We start from the raw sequence: 21,842 nt of genomic DNA, 5'->3' as shown, positions 1-21,842 counted from the left end.
AGTGTGTGTTTAAATGCCTTACAAAATGCTACATACTGACTGCTGACACTATACTGTGCAGTAAGCGATTGCCTTGAACAAATTTCAAATGACATGGAAATTAAAATGAATATTTGAGTAAAACACTAGAATTTTTATCCCAATTTCAGTCATATGAAACAATTATGACTTTATGTCTCTTAAAAATATTTTTTACTATCTTGGCTCCGCTAAATTTGTCAAGGAGAAACACTTGATTTTTCCTTTGCTATAATGTCCGTCGATGAATCACTGGAAAAGCTTCAAGTATCAAGGGACAGTGCTGACCAAAATGTTATTTTATCTGCTGTTAACATTGCAACTGAAGCTCAGATTGAACAGCAAACATTTGTTGAGAATAGGACTCACAGAAAGAAACGACTGGACTTCGATGAAACATAAGATGAGCAAATTACTCACGCTAAAGATCAGTGGCTGGCTGAAGTATTTTATACTTTTGTTAATTCAGCAACTGCAGTTCTTGTTTACAAATTTTCTTTACAGCGGAAATTTTTAGAAAGCATCGACATCTTTTATTGAATAATATGAGTAAAGATATTAGTCATAATTTATACAACTCTAGTTCTCAAGAAAAAAATCTAGCAGTGCTTGAAAAATTCAAAATTGGTATCAGTTTAATTGAATTCACTACTGAAATGGTTGATTTTGTGGAGATCTACAGAATGGCTGCTGAAAAGGATAACAAAAACTTGCCTTCTTTCCTCACCAGTTACAATTTTATGCTGAAGAATATGTTAGATGCTGTATTCCATTCTATTGCAGTTCTATACAAGATATTTAGTACAATTCCAACAAATAAATCAGCATAAGAGAGTTTTCAGCAAACTATAATTTGTCAAAACTCGTCTAGCAAATCGGTTGACATCAGAGCATGTTGGGGAGAGTAATCTTTTGTCATTTAAACATAAGAAAATGTGGAATTTGACCCATTTAGACATAATAAAAAGCTATGCTGATACAAATGAGTTACGTAATATTTGTATACATGAAAAACTTTTTTTAGTATAAATATAATTTTCCTTGATCGCTTATTTGTCTCTCGTTAAAAGTACTTCACCAGACCCCTTTTCTGGAAATTCGCACCTGTTTTTTAGGTGCCACAATGTCTCTGATACATACATATATATATATATATATATATATATATATATAAATATATATATATATATATATATATATATATATATATATATATATATATATATATATATATATATATATATATATATATATAAATAAAGATATTGTATAATTTTATTATTATATACTTTTCATTAAGAAAATACACTTTTTTAAATTAAATTTATACAAAATCATTACATTCTAAGAAATATTGTTATATTTTTCTGATTAAACAAATATTTAACTTTTTTTTGATTATATAAATATATTTCATTTTTTACAATTAAAAAAGTGTATTGCATTTATATGATTCAAAAAGTATGTATTCTGTTTTTGTGACTCCAAATGTCTATATTGTTTTTTTTTAATTAAAAGTGTATTATAATTTTTAGATTGAAAAAACATATTATACTTTTTTGATTAAAAAAAATATAAAATTTTTTTTGAAAAAAAATTATATGTTTTTTTCGATTAAAAATGTATAAAATATTTTTTTGATTGAAAAAGTATATTATATTCCATTGATAAAAAAATACATTTTATTTTTTTAATTAAAAAACAATATCATACCTTTTTGATTAAAAAAATATACCATATTTTCTTGATTGAAAAGTATAAAATATTTAAAATTAATAAAGTATTTAATATTTTTTTAATAATAACAGAGATATAATAGTTTCTTTTAAATAAAAAAATATATTTTTGGATTGATAAAAGTTATAATACTTTTATGATTAAAAAAAGATGCAATATTTCTTTGAGTTAAAAAGATATTATGATTTTGATTAAAAAAACATGCGATATTTCTTTGAATAAAATTATATATGATAGGATTTGGTTAAAAAATAACTGAAAATATCATCTAATTTTTTTAATTTAAAATCAAAAACTTATAATACATCTTTTTTCATTAGGTGAATATCATATAATTTTTTATAATATATAAATATATATATATATATATATATATATATATATATATATATATATATATATAAATTTATATATATATATATATTTATATATATATATATATACATATGTTTATATATATACATATGTATATATATATATACATATATATAAATATATAAGGTATATATATATATATATATATATATATATATATATATATATATATATATATATATATTTTATATATATATATATATATATATATATATATATATATATATATATATATTTTTCATACAAGTCTCTGATATCTTTGTTTGAAAAAAACTTTATTTAATTGATGATCTACAATTAGTCGACGATCTTAACAATATCGTCGACTAATAAAGATCTTTAATTAATTAAAGATATTGTATATTTTTATTATTGCATACTTTTCATAAAGAAAATACACTTTTTTAAATAAAATTCATACAAAATCATTAAATTCTAAGAAATATTGTTATATTTTTCTGATTAAACAAATATTTAACTTTTTTTTGATTATATAAATATATTTCATTTTTCATAATTAAAAAAGTCTATCGCATTTATATGATTCATTAAGTAAATATTCTCTTTTTGTGACTTTGAATGTCTATATTGTTCATTTTTAATTAAAAATATATTATCTTTTTTAGATTGAAAAAATATATTATACATTTTTGATTGAAAAATATTTTTTTGATTAAGAAAACGTATTTTTTTTTTGATTAAAACAATATATATTCAGTTTTTTTGATTAAAAAAGGACATTTTATGTTTTTGATTAAAGAAGATATTAAATTTTTTTGATTAAAAGTATATATATATTTTTTTGATTGAAAATATGTATATATACTTAAAAATAAAATTGATTGTTTGGATTAAAAAAATATATTTGGTTGTTTTGGAATAAAAACATATATATATTTTTTTTTGATTAAAATCAATTATGTTTAATTTTTTGTATTAAAAAATATATTTTATAATTTATTATAATATTTTAATTAAATAAATATGTAATACTTTTTGATTAAAAAATTATAAGATATATTTAAAAAAAAAAAAAAAAATATTTTTTTGAATAGAAAATGATATGTTTTTTTGTTTAAAAAATGATTTTATGTTTTTGATTAAAAAAACTTGATTTCGTTAAATAAAAAAATATATGATATTTTCTGATTAAAAAATCAATTGATAAATATCATATCATTTTTTAATTAAAAATAAAAAATTTAAAAATTTATAATACATCTTTTTTTATTAAATGAATATCATATAGTTTTTTTAAATTATATATATATATATATATATATATATATATATATATATATATATATATATATTTATTTATGTTTTTTCTTTTTTATAAGACTCTCGTTTCTTTGATTGGAAAAAACTTTATTTAATTGAAGATCTAAATTAGTCGAAAATCTTAACAAGTTTATAACTTTATTATTGTATGCATTCTGTATAAATGTGTTTTGTATATAAGAAATATGTTTTTTTGGTTTTTTTAACGAGTCTTATAAAATGTTTTGTTAATAATATAACTTTTTCTTTTTCTTGTAAATCTCATAATCAAGCTGTGTCGCACCTGTATAAGTTTTTAATCGATTTGTTTGCCTTGGTTTTAAAAGATATATTATCAAGTTTATATAGTATATAAAAGATTTTATTAATAATATTATTATTACTATTAGTAAAAAACTATAGTTTTATAAATGCATATTTACGCATTGAATTCTTAATACCAAATTGTAATGTATGTATTAGATTAAGATAGATTAAATATAAATCTATATTGTAAAAAAAAAAAAGAAAGTCATTTGCGATGACTATTTTATCACCAACTCTATTAAAACAAGTTAATGACGCAATTAAAAAACTTCTTAAAGCTGAATCTGTAAAACGGCTTCGTAAAATATCCGAACTAGAGCAAGTCATAAAGTAACAACAACTGGAGTTAGATCAACTTGTCCAATAATCCAATAAACAAACTCTTACAACAACCAGAATTATTGAATCCAGTGGGATTACAGTTGCAAACAAAAACGAACAAAAAACCCTTGCACAACAAACAGTTATCAACGCATTTTCCATTGAGCAACAGCAAATAAAAAAGCAAAAAAAATGTATTTATTTATAATATAAAAGAGTCTTTTAAGCAAGTCGAGGAAACGAAAGGGTTCAGAACATATTAGTTACCATTGCACCTGATGCAAAATCAAAGTTTGTTAAACGTATTAAACCTATGTCCTCTAAACCAGGACCAACTATTGTCAAACTATCAGATGTTCCTGGAAATAGCCTATTACTTACATTAGCGAAAAAACTAAAAAATTCAGATGATTATTAAAGTGTCTTTATAAGCCCAGATCTGACTGAGGCTGAGCAATATCTAAATTATCACTTAAGAATGAAGCGTAATGATTTAAATAAAAATATAAATCTAAACACATCGTCTTTTAGATACGGTATACAAAGCAGAGGAGTTGTAAAGCTTAAAAATCTCCGAAACACTACCTAAGAATCACTACCCTCCCTTTACTCTACTAGCAAGGAAAATAAAATCAATAGGGTGAAGAGGTGCATAACCTAAAACAAACTACAGCGATAATTTTCACTAATTCAATGCAACATCCCTTGATGATAAAATAAACAATTTTATTGCAATAGCTAGAATGTTAGACTATCATGTTGTTGCTGTCTCCGCAACATGGTTACAAAGATTACTGTGATGGACATTGAATAGCGTAGTTGCTATTTTCGTTACTGGCTTATTTAACTTTCACAAAGTAGTTCAGTTCTATACACACCCACTTGAAAAAGTTTGCACATACTTATTAGATGTATATATAGATCAAATGATGCTAATCTAATGAACTATGGGGCTGAATCTTTAAAATTAGCTCATAGCCTATTAAGGAAGCCCTAGAATGACTGTTTGATCATTGCTAATTTTAATCTCCCAAATATGAAGTGGCTTAATAATGTTATTAAATCTTTCAATCTAAACAATTCTAACAAGTACGATTTTTAAAACATTAACTGTTCCCCAAAAAATATAATAGACTTATTATTTATCTAAAACAATTAATCTATTTTAAATTTGTCTCCTAATGCTTTACTAGGTATTAACACTAAGGGTTACTATAGTATTACTTGGAGAATCTTAATTTCACAACCAATACCCGAAAACGAATCCCAATTGTTTAGTTACAACAAAGGCCATTTTAATTCATTATCAAACTTTATTGCATCAATTATTTGGATTTTTTTTCTACCCAAAAACTCAGATCAAATGTTCAATATATTAATTTCTTATTAACGTACTGCTTGCAAATTTTTATCCAGAAGATTAAAAAAAACAAAAACAAAAAAGCGGGCCTGGCATATCAACTGTTCCACAAAATGAAGTAATAAAGATTTTAAAGCAATTTACAATCGTCTTAATTGCTCCGTTCAAGCTGAAGTATTTAAAGGAAAAATATTACATGAAAAAGAAATAATATCAAAAACTTAGAACAACATAAAACTCTTAGACAAATACATACACAACCAACTAAAAATTAAAGATAAAATTCGTTCTCTAAAAAATGCAATAGGGGAAATTACTGAAACACTTACCAATATACTTGAACTTCTGAACTTTTAATTCAAATCTATATTTACTCTTGAAAGCTCAAAAAATTTTACATTTTCAAACATAAGTGAAGCTAAACCTAAATGCAATTTTAATAAAAACTTAGATTTTACTATTGCAGAGATTATTAATGAACTTAACCATCTAAAGCCTTACAAATCTTTAGGAAAGGACGGCTTACATCCAGTAATAGTTAAGATATGTGCCAAAACCTTCGCAATTCCTCTTGAAACTCTTTTAACTCTAGAATGGTGCCAACTCTGAAAATTAGCAAATGTTGGTCCGGTCTATGGATAAGGAAGAAAAATTACTTCCTAAAACTATCAACCTATTTCACTAACGTCGGTTGCGTGCAAAATCTTTACAAAATGTTGAAAGAATAAAATCTTGAAGCACACTAGCGGTGACAATCTGCTCTCTATAAATCAACATGGGGTCCTACATTAAAAATTTTGCCTGAATAATCTAATAGAGACTTTAAATATTATTTTGCCTTCCCTAGCATTGCACCAGTTAATAAATGTTATCTACGTCGACTTTGCTGAAGCTTTTGATTCCGTACCTCACAACAGACTTAAGTTTAAATTAAAATCATTTGGAATAAATGATTCCGTTTTAGTTGGTGGAAAGCGACGTGTTACAAATAACAATACTAGCTTTGTCTGGGTTGATCTTATGCAATTTAGGAGTCACTTTTAGATCTAACCTCAAGTAAAGCGCCCATATTCAATCTGTTCTATCTAAATCTTTACAAATTCTTGGTATGCTACAAAAACATTCACCAATATTGATGAAAAAATGGCTCTTTAATTAAATAAAGTATTTACAAGACCGCACCTTGAGTATGCAATATCTGTTTGGACCCCGTACTTAAAAACTGACGGAGCTTTGGTTGAATCTATCCAACGTAAAACAAAAAAATGGGCTTTAAGCTTGAGAAAACTGAACTACTACGAAAGAATAAAAGGGACTAAATCTACCATCAGTTGAGTTTTAACGCCTACAATGCGCTCTAATCCAACTTTTTAAACTAATGCATCGATTTGATATAATAAGTAGAATGTATCAAGCAAAATTAGTTATCTCCTTGTTACGTGGAAAGCATCTTTCAAATAAGGAGTGAATATGTTCTAAACTGCTTCTGAGTCTCAACAAACTATGTAATAGGTCAGCAAAATACTAGAACTTACGACCCGAGCAAAGAACTTTCTACTCAACTGTGCTTTCTTTTAAGTTTTACAAGATCACTGGTTAAGTATGAAACATCGAACGATTATTTATAAAACTGTTTATTTATTGTAGGGTGTTTTCACTAATCGCTAAATATACATATATATATATATATATATATATATATATATATATATATATATATATATATATATATATATATATATATATATATATATATATATATCATATATATATATATATATATATATATAGTATATATATATATATATATATATATATATATATATATATATATATATATATACATATATATATATATATATGTATATATATATATATATATATATACATATATATATATATATACATATATATATATATATACATATATATATATATATATATATATATATATATATATATATATATATATATATATATATATATATATATATGCGGTAGTGGTGTAGTGGTAGAGCGCTGGCTTCATAAGCGAGAGGTTTCGAGTTCGATCCCCACCACGTCCCTGGTAGTACCGCGCTCAACTTGTTTCTCCGTGCAGCGACCTTGTTCGTCATGTTCTGTGTTTCGGAGTTATAGAGTTGAGAGAGGGTTGTAACCACAATAAGTAGCCTCCTCGTCTGTAGTGGCCTTCGGGCCTTAATGAGGTGAATTAACACAATAAAAATATATATATATATATATATTTATATATCGTATGCATATTTTAAGGCTACAACTACAATAATAATAAGCAATATTTTTTAATTAAAAAAATAAATTTATATTTTTTATTGAAAAAACAAATTATATTTTTTAATTAAAAATATATATATGCTTTTTTAATAAAAAAAACACATGGCTTTTAGAATTAAAAAATATTGTTTACTTTTTGTTAAAAAAATATCTATTTAAATTTTTTAAATAAAGAAGATACTCTATATTAATTTAAAAAAATTTTCTTTTTTTAATTAGGAAAATAAATTATGTTTTAATGATTAAAAATGCTTATATCTTTTTGGTTAATGAGTATATTATGTATTTTTGATTAAAAATATATTTTATTTTTCTTGTCTAAAAAAAAATATTATGTTTTTTGATTAAAAATACAAAGTATATCTTTTTCAATAAAATTATATTTTAGTTTTTTAATTAAAAATACTTGGTATATTTTTTATTTTTGTAAAAATATATTATTTTCATTAAATTGAAAAAATATTTTATATTTTTTTTGGTAAAAATTGTTTTATTTTTTTTGGGTAAGAAATTTTTTTAATTTTGATTATAAAATGTTTTTAATTTTTTTGGTTACAAAATATTTTATATTTTTTTTGGTAAAAAATATTTTAAATTTTTTTGGGTAAAAAATGTTTTATTTTTTTTCGGGTAAAAAATATTTTTTATTTTCGGTTATAAAATCTTTTATATTTTTTTAGTTAAAAAATATTTTATATATATATATTTTTTAAATATATTCCTTTTTTTGGTTAAAAATATATTTTATGTTTGTTTGATTAAAAAAATAAATTGTGCTTGATTTAACAAAAATATTATGTTTGTTTCGAATAAAAAAAAAAATTATGTCTAATTAAAATATGTTTCGTTTTTTTGATTAAAAAAGTATATTGTATTCTTCTGATTCAAAAATATATTTCATTGTTTAGATTAAAAATAAATACATATTTTTGATTAAAAAAATGTTTTATTTTTTTTTAATTAAAAAATTATATTATGTTTTTTTGATTGAAAAAATATACTACATTCTTTTAATTAAAAAAATGTCATATTTTTTTATTAAAACTATATACTATTTTTTTATGATCAAAATAATAAATTATTCTATTTTGAATAAATAATATTTTATCATTTTCAATTAAAAAAATATTTCATGTTTTTTTGATTAAAAAAAATTATATTTGTTTGCTTAAAAAATATTTAATATTCTTTTGATTAATAAACAATAATCATTTTTTTGATAAAAAATAAGTTACTATTCTTTGATTCAAAAACATTTTAATTTTTTTATTAGTATATAAAAAGTATATAATTTTTTTTTAGATAAAAAATATTGTGTTTTTTTGATTTATAAAATATATTATCTTTTTTGATTTAAAATGTATTTCATACTTTTTTGATTAAAACTCTATATTATATTTTTATGATAAAAAAATGTATTATGTTTTTTTGATTTTACTCTTTTTTGATTTAAAATGTATGCTTTGTTTTTTATTAAAAAACTGTATTTTATTTTTTTGATTAAAAAATATATTAAATTTCTTAAATAAAAAAAATAGTTTACATTTTTTTTAATTAAAAAAGTATATTATGTTTTTTTAATTAATAAATGAATAATAAGTTTTTGAGCAAGAAATTAATTTATGTTGATGTAATTAAAAATATATTTTGTTTTTTAGATTGAAAATATAAAATATGTTTCTTTGACCAAAACAATATATTGTTTTTTTAATCAAAAAATATACTTTGTTTATTGATTAAAAAAAATTATTTTATTATTTTTGATGAAGTAAATATTTAATATATTTGTATGGATGTTAGTTTGAAAAAATATATTGTTTATTTCAGATTAAGAGTATAAAATAATTTTTACTCTAATAAAATTTATTATTTTTTTTGGATTAAAAAAATGTATTATATTTTTTAAAAAAAATATTTTTCACTTAAAGAAATAAGTTATTTTTTGTTCTTTAGAACAAAAAATCTATTATGCTTTTTGTTTAATAAATATATATTAGTTTTGTTATAAAAAAAGACTTTTTTTGAATGAAAAAAAGTATATATTTTTTTGATTAGGAAAAAATTAGTCGTTGAGTGAATAAGTGGGCCATTTCCACAATATCGCATTTGTTGAAAACTGCATTAGTTTATATCTCTCATCTTGTTTAAATTTTTTATCTTGTTTAAATTTGTTTAAATCTTTCATCTTGAATCTAAGAACTTGCTTTCTGATCATCAATACAGATTTCAATTTTCTAGTTCTACAGTTGATTCGCTAACAGTAATAGCCGATAGGTTTTATAGTGCATTAGATAGAGGTTGAGAGGTTAAGGCTATCGCTCTTGACATTTCTAAAGGTTTTGACACAGTTTAGCATGCTGGTCTTCTCCATAAACTTTATTCTTTCGGTGTATCTGGTAACATCTTTAAGATTATTGAGTCTTTCTTTTCCAATCGTAGTATAAAGAATTGCCCTCGATGAACAGTACTTTTCTTCATTTCCTGTAACTTCAGGGGTTGCTCAAGGCTTAATCCTTAGCCCTAAACTCTTTTTATTTTACATAAATAACAGCCTTTCACATATTCTCACATAAAAGGTGGCATTGTTTGCTGATGATACTACCATTTATTCTTGTCATGATAAAAAGCCAACACTCTCTGATTGCTTGTAGGTGGCATTTGAGCTTGAAAATGATCTCACTTTTGCTACAGCATGAGGCTCACAGTGGCTGGTGAACCTTAATTCAGAAAAAATCCAATTTTTTTTCAGCCAATCTTAACTGCAATAATTTAGATCTTCCTATATCTATGAGCGGTAATGTACTCGATGAGTCATCCACCCTTCATTTCTAGGATTAACTCCTACATCCGATCTTTCTTAGAAACCGTATATCAAACCCATTGCAAAATTAGCATCTACTAAGGTTACATCTCTTTATTGGGCTCGAGACTTTTTTACTCCGAATTCTATTCTTTACCTTTATAAATCTTAAATTTGTCCTTGTATGGAATACTGTTGCCATATCTAGGGCGAATCTTCTAATGATGCTTTTTCTGTTTTAGACAAGGTACAAAAACGCATTGTAAACATAGTTGGATCTGCTCTTGCAGCCAACCTCCAACCATTACCACAATGTCGTAGTGTTGCTCTTCTTTCTTTATTCTACAAATACTATAATGGGCTCTGCTCAAAAGAGTTATCGTCTCTTGTGCTATCTACTAAAGTTTATTCTTGTACTATTTGTCATTCAATTAAGCTGCATCCTTTTTTTCTGTGACTGTTCTTATATGCTACAAAAACTCTTATTTGTCTTGTTTATTTCCTCAAACATTAGTTATTTGGAGTTCGCTTCCTTCATCTTGTTTTTTAGATTCACATAATTTACAATCATTCAAGTCGTCTGGTAATGGTTAACTTGTTTTACAAACTTCATCTTTTCGTTTCCAGTATCTTCTAACTCTAATAGTGGTTGGTTGCAGCCTTACTGGAAGCGAAGATGTTTAAAAAAGAACTGAGAAAAAAATGTTTATTATCATACATTTTGAAATAAAATGCTCACAATACCTACTTGATTAGTTACAAAGGAGAGCTAGTAACATAAGAAAAATGTTATTGAATAAAGAAATATTTTTGATCTGTCGTTGTGGTAAAAAATTACTGTTCTTCTAACTGCCAAACGGCAAAACATCTGGTTAACATTGTTTATGTCCATATTTTTCATGTCCACTATTCATATCATAGACGTTTTATAACATAAAATATCACAACACTAAGTAAATAACGTTTCCTTTGCATTAAACACTTGAATCATAATCCTCCTCCGCCACTTCGGAAATAATAACTTTATCTTCATTATCTTTATTTTGAGATGTTAGCTTTTGGAAAAAGCTGTGGTGAATTGGAAGTATATAAGTAAGAAGTTGCTTTAGATCCTTCAATTTAGTTTCAGTGAGTTGTATTCCTTACGGATATAAAATAAAGGGACCAGCAGAACTTATGAATGAAGGACGACCCTTCTTTTGTCTCGAAAAGTTTGCATTCTTCCATGTTACTAAGTTGTTTAATAAGTACTTGAGTTGCGTTACCATTATGTTTCAAGATTCTATACATAAATACCGAATGTGTAACCGTTTAACCTGTTGACCATCAAAAGTCTTATGTCAGTTAACAGCAACATCATTTACCCAATCAGCAAGAGACAGGATTAATTTTTCTGGATTTTATTAACCTGAGAAAATAATTTTTTTACTTTGCTTTTGATTCCAATTCCATCCATTTCTCAGGAACCTATAAGTTATGTCAATGACAAGGTCTTTCAATCACACCAAAATTGGTATCATTTGGCAGAAAACTGTGAATTGTTCTCTTAAATCTTTGTTCAAAACTTCTGGCTCCTCTGCTGACAAGAAAACATCCTACCATGGTCATCTTAAAATTTCAATTTTGGCCTCCGCAGTTGTCAGAATATTTTATAATATCTTTCATTCCATTTTTTAACCTTTACATACAATACTTCATTAAACATGAAAACATTTCATCTGCTCCTCTTGAAGACATTGTTTTATACCACACAAACGTTATAGTTTCATCACTCCCAAGATCATGAGTTCCAAGGTTATATCCTTTAAGCTGCCTACAGTGTTAAGCCAAATTTGTTGAAATACAAGAGCAAGGTAGTGTTTTCTCCTAATCGAAACTAAAAGTATTTGTCTCTGAGGATGATTCATTTTTTGTATTTCTCCGACTCATAAGCAGCTTTCAGAATTTTTTTGTGTTCACCATTCGCTATCTGCATATCAATTTTGAATATATCACAAAATTTGGATGTATCTTTCTACGGAATGTTAAAAGATAAATTAAAATTTTCATTAAAACATTGTCTGTAAGCCCATACCTTAATGGGATCATTGTGCTGTTCCATGCAAAATTCTGAATGTAAGTTATACATAACTTTAATATTCAAATTGAATGACAGGTTTTTCCACTCAATCTCAACTCTATGGCGAGTTCATGTATAATGACTGACGTATGCTGGGAAAGAAGTTATGGGGTCCTTAACAGTAGTTTTTTCAATATTTCCATGATTATTGTGATTCCCCTCCCATCCAATTTTGCTTGGGAGGGGAATCACAATAATCATGGAAATATTGAAAACTCCACAAACTGACATTCTGAGAATTCTGCCAAGTTGACCGTTACTGGTATGGTACAGATGTAAAATCGATGAATTGCATATTGTAATATCTCCATTTTTAGAATGCACAGTAAAGGTATCAGTGTTTTGATTTCTGTTTTAAAAAGTCTTCCATCTCTAAGACGTACCACTTCTTTCTTCGGAACAGAACGTGCAATAAAACTATTTTACACATTCACATTTCCTAAAGCTCAAAAAGGAGAGTGAGCTGCTTTAATGTTTTCAATATCCAGTTTAATGATACAATAATTCCGACATTTTTGTGAAGGGAGATTAGGAAGACATTTTCCTTAAATATGATTTTCCTCGTTTGGTTATGTACGCCGTACTTGAATTCTTGAGGGCTTTACGTACATTTTCACGCCACTTGCTTGTTGTCTTTTCTGTTTTCAACCGGACCAGTGTTTGGTAGGTTAATCTTATCCCCATTTTATAGGCCTATAAGGGAAAAAAATTAAAAAGAGAATTAATTGGCCAGCATTGGTATTACAGAATTAGAATATGTTATACTTTTATCATTATGTTCCATATAATTACCTAATTCACTGGTACCAATATTATGACAATCATCCCCATGTTCATTAAAGCTCTGATTTTCTTTATTTATAAGCATGCAGTTATCAGATTGACTTTCACTTGGTTCATATGGAATATAATAAATTTTGAATTATTCATTTAATATAAACTAAATGCAACACTTCAATCAACTGTTGAAAATGATCCACTATAGTACTAAACAATTTGTTTTCACTTCTTAAAAGTACAGAGGTTTGACAACAGAGGGCAAGACAATATACATTTCAGGATATGTTTTTTTTACTGACGCATAAGCACTTGAGCTTTCAGAAAATGTACATAAATTGAAAATACCAAAAGTGGACATGGCCCACTTTTTCACTCAAAGGCTAATATATTATGTTTTTTTAATTAAAAAAATTTATTATAATTTTTTGATTAAACAAATATTATATTATTTTTGATTAAACAAATATCACCGTTTTCATATAAAAAGTATTTTTTTTTCAACAAAAAATATATTAGATTTTTTAATTAAAAAAATAAATCATATTTTTTTGATTGAAAAATATATTAATTTTTTTGGTTAAAAATATAATAAGTTTTATTTTAAATAAAATTATATCATATTTTTTCGGCTATATAAATATAAAATACATTTTTTTGTTTAAAAAACTATACTTTTTTTTTTTTTAAATAATAGTATAACATACTTTTTTAATTAGAAGAATACGTTATTTTTCCTGGAATAAAAAATATATTATACTTTTTAGTTTAGAAAATATAACCCCATTTTTTGATTAAAAAAAATAAATTATGCTTATTTGACTAAAAAGATACTTTATGCTTTTTTGAAATAAAAATATATATTCTATTCTTTATTTAAAACGTATATATACTAAATTTTTTTTAATTGAAAAAATAAATGATGCTTTATGATTAAAAAACATAATATTTCTTTTTAAATAAAAATTAAATAGATTTTATTGATAAAAAAATATGTAATTTTTTTAGATTGAAAAAAAAATTAAATATTTTTGATTAAAAAATATTTTTAATATTTTTAATCAAAAAAATATACTAAATATTTTTGATCAAAAATATATTTTAATTTGTTTTTGTTCAAAGAATATATATCAAAGAATATATATCAAAGAATATATATCAAGCATTTTTGATGAAATAAATATATTAAATATTTTTTTTGAATAAAAAAATGTATTTATTTTGATTTTATTTATTTTGATTATATTATATATATTTGATTAATTATTTAATTATTTATTTTGATTACAAAAATACTTTATTATTAAGTAACTTTTTTTATCATTAAGTATAATTTAAAAAAATGCATTAAATAAATACGTTATATTTCTTATTGTTTTTTTTTTTTAGATATAACAGACATTGAAGTTTAAAAATAAATAAATTATAAAAAAAACTTTTGTGCAATTTATGTAATCTTGATTTTTATTAAAACGAAATTAAAAAGAATATGAAAAAGAATTATAACTTTTTGAAAAAGTTTTCCTTTTTTTTGTTTGTTTTCCTAATGTAAAATTTAAATTGTAAAAACAGCGAGCTAAAGAAAAAGAGTTCATTGATTTAAAAAATAAACTGATTGATTATTATATGGTTTTTAAGACTGAAATTTTTACTTTAATTTTTTTTGTATTAAAAAGTTAACTCTTAATTGCCAACAAACAAATGTTAACTTTACTCTAAATGGATTTTTTATAATTGAAAAAATAAACTTTTATGCATTTCATCGCCTTTTAAATTTCGTAACAAGTAAATTAGTTTCGTAAAAAACAATCATATTTTAAAACTTAGTAAATGACAAAAAAGTTCAAAAATTTTTTCATATAGAAAACTTTTCTTTGTAATTGTTTTGTTACTGTGTAATACTAGATATTTGCTTTATTAAAGATACTAGGTAATGCTCTGTTAAATATTACTGCTGTGTAATTTTTGTTTTTTATTCATTATATAAATACTTGTTATATTATTGTTAACTCAAACTTTTTTGTGCATTTAGCGGTGCCTGTTGTTATTTCCAAAGCTCTTTATTATACTGGTAACAAACCAGAACAATAAAATCCTTATTGTTATTTTATAAATAAAACACAAAAGTTTACTGATAACTTTTTTATCAAATCAAATTTAGGCGTTGGATTTATTTCCTAAACACTGTGAATATATCTATTTAATCTCAGTTAATGTATCATTTTCAGGTAAAAAATATTTCTTATATTTTTTTGCTGCCTATACATTTTTACATTTTAGAAAACGTTTATATTTAAAAGTTTGTTTTGTTTAATATTTTTTTTTTACCTAAAGAACTCGTTTTTGAGATCTTTTTCTCCCATTCAAGATGCTGCTGTCTCAAATTTGATACAATAATTTTCTCTACATTTGTCACACGACCTAAACACGTACAACATATACATTTTTTGAGTAAAGACATTTAACACAATACATTTCTACAAAATCCAACTTTCTGATTTTTTGTTGATACAATCTGTATAAACCAAAATCTAACAAGTCAATATTTCGCTGTATTTGTGATTTGTTTTTTGAAATTTTCCTTTTTATTAAATATAATTACACAGGATTAAAAATTTAACACAAAATTACTTTAAAAACAATTAACAAATCCTTTTATATAAATATTTTCTTTAGTTATTTAAAAAACTTTTGGTTTTTTTGTATTTATTTTTACATACTATTATTCATTAAGCTTTATTTTTTTAAAATGAAATTTGTTGATATTATAAAAAAAGATAAAAAATTTCCTTCCCTTAGTAATTTATAAATCTTTTTATACTGCTACAAAAAACTAAAAGTTTATATAAAACTAAAATTAACATACTATATTGTGCTACAATAAGGTAAAAGTTTTAAGTTTTTCAGTTTCAGTTATAATTAATGGCTTACATTTAACTTCATTGTTAAGATATCAATGAGTGCACTGCCGTAAATCCTTCGTGTTCATGGAGTCATGGTGTATGTCAAAATACATATGGTAGTTATTTGTGTTCATGTGAAATTGGATGGATGCTGGATGAAAACAGTTGTATAGGTAAGTCTTTTAATAATCAATTTAATATACTACATATAATACTTTTTTTGTATAATGTTTTATATAGATTTTAAAGGTAACTTCAAAAGTTAAATAAAGTAAAAAAAAGGTGTTTTGAGATTTTCAGTTTAAGTTATTATGGCTTCAATTTTTTAGCCACACTTTTAAGTAGGTTGACATTTGATAGAAACTGTTAAAAACAACAGAATTTTTTTTTCAAATTAATTTTCTAAATATGTAAAATGATTAAAAATTTCTGAAATTTAGCTGTAACTTTGATTGCTAAAGTTTTAATAAAATTTAAAATCTCAATTATAAAATTGATAAATTCTGTCATATTCTTAACATCTCTAAAAACGTTTTGATCACCATTAAATAGCTGTTTGTCAGTTCCTCTGTTTTTAATTCATACAAATTCTAGAGTTTTCTCTATGTTATAAAATATTTAATATAATTTCTCTATATTATAAAATGCTTCAAAAGCGTCTGTTGTTTAACTTTTCTATTTAAAACTTTTTTTTTCTAACTGAAAATGAATTTAGGAATCATAAATTATTATTTTACAAGTATTCTAATATTCTCTTTACACTGTTATATAAATAGTATTTATATTAAAATTATATTTACTTCATTAGAAGTTAGACATCTAGTTTATGTAATATATCATTGTATATCGTACGAGTAAGCTATTAACTCGTTTTGTTAACTGGTTTGATTATCCGGTTTTGGCAAGAACTTATTAGGAATTGTAATTATTACATTTTGATACTGGGTTTAGTTAAGAGCTAAACTTCTTCATTTTATTTAGTGTTTAAATGAATTATTTGCATTTTAAAGATTACAAAGATAAACTTGTCGGGTTATTTTTTTTAACAAAGATGTGTATAATGTAAAAATGTAATAAAATTTGTTTTTAAAATTTTACTTAAACTCAGAGACTTCTTCAAAAAAAAATCCAACTAATTTTACTACTATAGTAATACATTACAATGTACTAATTTAATTTAGTAACTAATATAACTTGTTTTAATAATTTAGTTTTAAATTATAATAACTAATTTAACTTATGGCTGAAGTAATAAAGGCGCATAATTATAAAACATTATTAAAATAAAATTACAAAATTTATTCAATCTCAATGTGGTGATTACATCATTACATTATAAAACAAAATTATATTTTTGAGGCAATAAAATGTTAAAATGTTTATCTTATTCACTTTTTGTAATGTCATTGACGACCAACATTTCTATCCGCAGCTTATCTAAGCCAATTTTGAATATTTATTTCAATAGATAGATCTTTTGCATTATTTGAAGGATGATTTTGACCGAGTTCATCTGTGAAAGTAATAATAAATAAATGTAGATACCGCTTTCATGTAAAGAAATCATTTATTTACTCATTAAAATTAACTGAAAAAAATTTTTAGTAAGAAAAGAGTTTAATTAATGACTGATGAATTCTGATAAAGCAATATAACTTTAAATAATAATTATAAAAGTACGAACCTCCCACAACAGATTTTATACGTAAATCTACGATACTTTGATTTTCATAACCTTTCCATATAATAACAAAAGCAAACTTAGTTTGAGTAAAAAGTTTCAAGATGCATTCCGGCTGCCTACTTTTTGAAGTAGTTTAACCAAAAACATAAAAACCAAATTCATTTTATATTACATTGACATTATTTATCATTAAGTGTCAATATTGGTTCTTTTACAAACAAACACAAAAAATAACAAAAATAATTAATTAGACTCCTAGACTCTATCTAGGTCTATCTCTACTCTAATCTAGAGGTCAGTCAATTTATCACATAGTATTATAAGACAAATAATATTATAAATAAATAATAAAATAAAACATATACTCCGAAAAAACAATACCAAAACAAGTTTAGCTGTATTAATTGCTCAAGTATCTCCAGAGGCAACTGCAAGTTATTGGAAATATTCAGTGTTACTCTACAAAAAAGAGTGTTACATTTCCTAATTCTATTTTGCAAATTGGGGAATTTGGATAGCTATAATTGTAAAATTTTTAGTTTATATCTAAATGACAAAAGTTGGGGAAATAGCTGATGAACAAGCAGGATTTAAAGTAAAGAATATTTCAAATATAATATCTCGAACATAATATGAATAATAATAAAAATCTATTTAAATTAGATTTATCAACAGTTACAAAATTAATTCTAACAAAACATTATAACCTGAATCCATTACACCATATACTTCTTTTATAAGTTCAGTAACTAAATTATTTGAAATATATATATTATTAGACAAACGTGTTATCTATATATACACACAAACAACACACAAAAAGTGAGTGAGAGAGTCGTGCGTGTCTGTCTGGGTACGTGTGTGTGTGTGTGTGTGTGTGTGTGTGTGTGTGTGTGTGTGTGTGTGTGTGTGTGTGTGTGTGTGTGTGTGTGTGTGTGTGTGTGTGTATGTGTGTGTTATATATTAGATATTTTATAGTTCAAAACAAATTTTTTAATACTAAAAATGAAAAAAGTGCATTTTATTGTTGTGTTATTGCAGATCTGAAAAATTCTAAAAAACAATTTTTATAGAACATTATTTATTTAAAAAATTGATATACTTTTGGAAAATTTTTGGTAAGGTCAGGGATATGTGCAACTCTTAAAAAGAGTTTTTAAAGTTTAGCCTTGTTATGTATGTATGTATGAATTTATGTATGTATGTATGTATGTATGTATGTATGTATGTATGTATGTATGTATGTATGTATGTATGTATGTATGTATGTATGTATGTATGTATGTATGTATGTATGTATGTATGTATGTATGTATGTATGTATGTATGTATGTATGTATGTATGTATGTATGTATGTATGTATGTATGTATGTATGTATGTATGTATGTATGTATGTATGTATGTATGTATGTATGTATGTATATATATATCTATGTATGTATGTATGTATGTATGTATGTATGTATGTATGTATGTATGTATGTATGTATGTATATATATATATATATATATATATATATATATATATATATATAAATGAAACGGTATTATGCTTAGTTTTGGTATCCACGGCAGTATGATAACTTTTCCAGGGTCCATTTGCTAGATTATTGTATTTTATGTGATAATATGCAACTTTTGGGGATATCTGAAAATTGTTTGAATGAGTTTTCATTTTGGGAAAATGCATTAACAAGTAACTCAGTTTCACGCAAAATGTTTTGTTCTGAACATTTTTGCTTTTGAAATTTTTTATGCTTTTGAAAAAAAACCTTTAAAAAACCATTTAGCTATATTAGGTGAAGTGTGTGGTTTAACTAAAGAATTAGTATTTGCATGGACACGATATATTAAAAACTTGTATTTATAAGGAAATTGTTTCATGGAAATGCATAATAGAAAATGAAGAATGTGGTTTAACTAAAGAATTAGTATTTGTATGGACACGATATATTAAAAACTTGTATTTATAAGGAAATTGTTTCATGGAAATGCATAATAGAGAATTTATTTGCTTTTGAGATTTTTAGTATTCTATAGTATACTGAATGACTGCATCTTGTGAATTTAAAAAGGAATTTGCGTTGTGAATATTCGAAAATTGAGTGTGACTATAATCAACGTACCTTTTATAAGTTATTTTTGCAGTATTAAAGCGCAAGTCTTGTTGGATAGCATTAAATTCATTAATTTGTCAATAGGATTCCGGCATAATAACCATAATAGATACACAATTCCGACCAGAATTTTTTAAGATATGTGTTTTGTCATCCCATAAAAAATAACATTTACAAAGTTTAGATATGAATATCTACTTATGACAATTTAGTTTGCGGCATAAAATTGTTATCTTTGTTAAAATATCAATTATGGTAATCGCTGCTTTATCAAGTGGAACAACACAAATAAATAACATCTAAAGAAACCTGAATTTCATTTTTTTCGATAACTTGTTCTTTAGCATCAGATACTAATGAAAAAGAATTTTTAACCCTGCATTCATTTTTGTTAAGTATAGGTTGTATCATTTTAACAAGATGTTGCAAAAATTTATGAGCTAGTGTACCAATAGTTAAAACTCTAGTTCGTCCAGGTCAACCTTTTTTACTCAGAAAGATGTATTTCATTATATATTTATCTTTTAATCATATTTTATCTAATTTCTAGTTTACTGAGTTCGTTGAATTAGACAAAGAAAGTTATGGGAAGAATTGACACCAGAAATAGTGTAGTAAACGTGTTGTTTATATTCAAATTATTTTATTGCTTAATCTAATTCTATAATAGCAAATCCACATCATTTATCTTTATTTTTATTTAAGGAAATATGTTTATTTTATTCAAATTTTTCAGACCAGTGAAAGTTAGACATTGATTATTGGAAAATATACTTGATATTTTTACAATGCTATAGTTGTTTAAGTGATGTTATATTTTTTATAATTTTATACATACATACATACATACATACATACATACATACATACATACATACATACATACATACATACATATATATATATATATATATATATATATATATATATATATGCACATGTATATATCGGGTAGATTAGGGTATTATGAACACCTTGGGAATATGAGCATACTTGAAGATTTCTTAGATGTCAAAAGAAAAGTTAAAGTTGCTTGGTATTTTTTGAATAAACTTTAGTTGATAACAGGAATCAGTACATTTAACGTCAATTCATATGCAGTAATAAGCGGATCTTATCTAATTAAAACGCTATTTATTTTTTTTCGTTGAAAAAATAATATCATTACGCATGAATAAGTCAGGGCGCGATGTTTTAGTGCTAAAACAAAAAAAAATAGTTTGTTTATAAAGAAAATTATGTTAGCTAAAAATCAAATCCATTTTTGTCAGAAAAATAATGCATAAAACAATAAGTTTTGGCTTTATTTAAAGATGGCATTTTTGTGAAGCATAAGCGTGCTGAAACTACCCATTGTTTTCATTAAAGTTATCTAGTTTAAAGTCCTAAAAAAGCTGTAATTTTAATTGCTTTCTGAATAGAAACAAAAGATAATAAAAAGTTTTAGTATTTTTATAATACTAAACATTTTTCTGTAATTTAAATTCAAAAAACTTGAATTTTTATCGTTCAAGGTTTGAGTTAAAGGTTTGTTACGGGTTTTGGTTAATCTATTCCACACCGACCTTTTCTATACTTGTTCCTTACTTTAATATGTTTTAGGAAGCGGTAAAAAAGTAATTATATACTTATATTAAAAACTATATTTTAAAGCTATAAAATAAGTTTACTATTATAATTAACATTAAAAAACTTTTAAAGTTTTGGTAGACTTTGCGCGAATCGCTATTTATTAACGAATCAGATA

General features: G+C 23.9%; 1 protein-coding gene across 3 annotated transcripts in view; it reads left to right on the top strand.

Moving 5' to 3' along the window:
• Window positions 1-21,842, top strand: part of LOC136082389 (uncharacterized) — a 381,697-nt gene that overhangs the window by 103,354 nt on the left and 256,501 nt on the right. For all 3 annotated transcript variants that reach the window (XM_065801560.1, XM_065801559.1, XM_065801561.1), the window contains 2 exons: window positions 15,551-15,617; window positions 16,340-16,465. In XM_065801560.1, coding sequence (XP_065657632.1) covers window positions 15,551-15,617; window positions 16,340-16,465 — 193 coding nt within the window. The remainder of the gene's footprint in view (window positions 1-15,550; window positions 15,618-16,339; window positions 16,466-21,842) is intronic.

The sequence above is a fragment of the Hydra vulgaris genome, chromosome 07, assembly GCF_038396675.1.
Source record: "Hydra vulgaris chromosome 07, alternate assembly HydraT2T_AEP".
Classification (NCBI taxonomy): Eukaryota; Metazoa; Cnidaria; class Hydrozoa; order Anthoathecata; family Hydridae; genus Hydra; species Hydra vulgaris.
The sequence above is the reverse complement of the archived record's forward strand: the minus strand, read 5'-3'. Positions and strand labels throughout refer to the sequence as shown.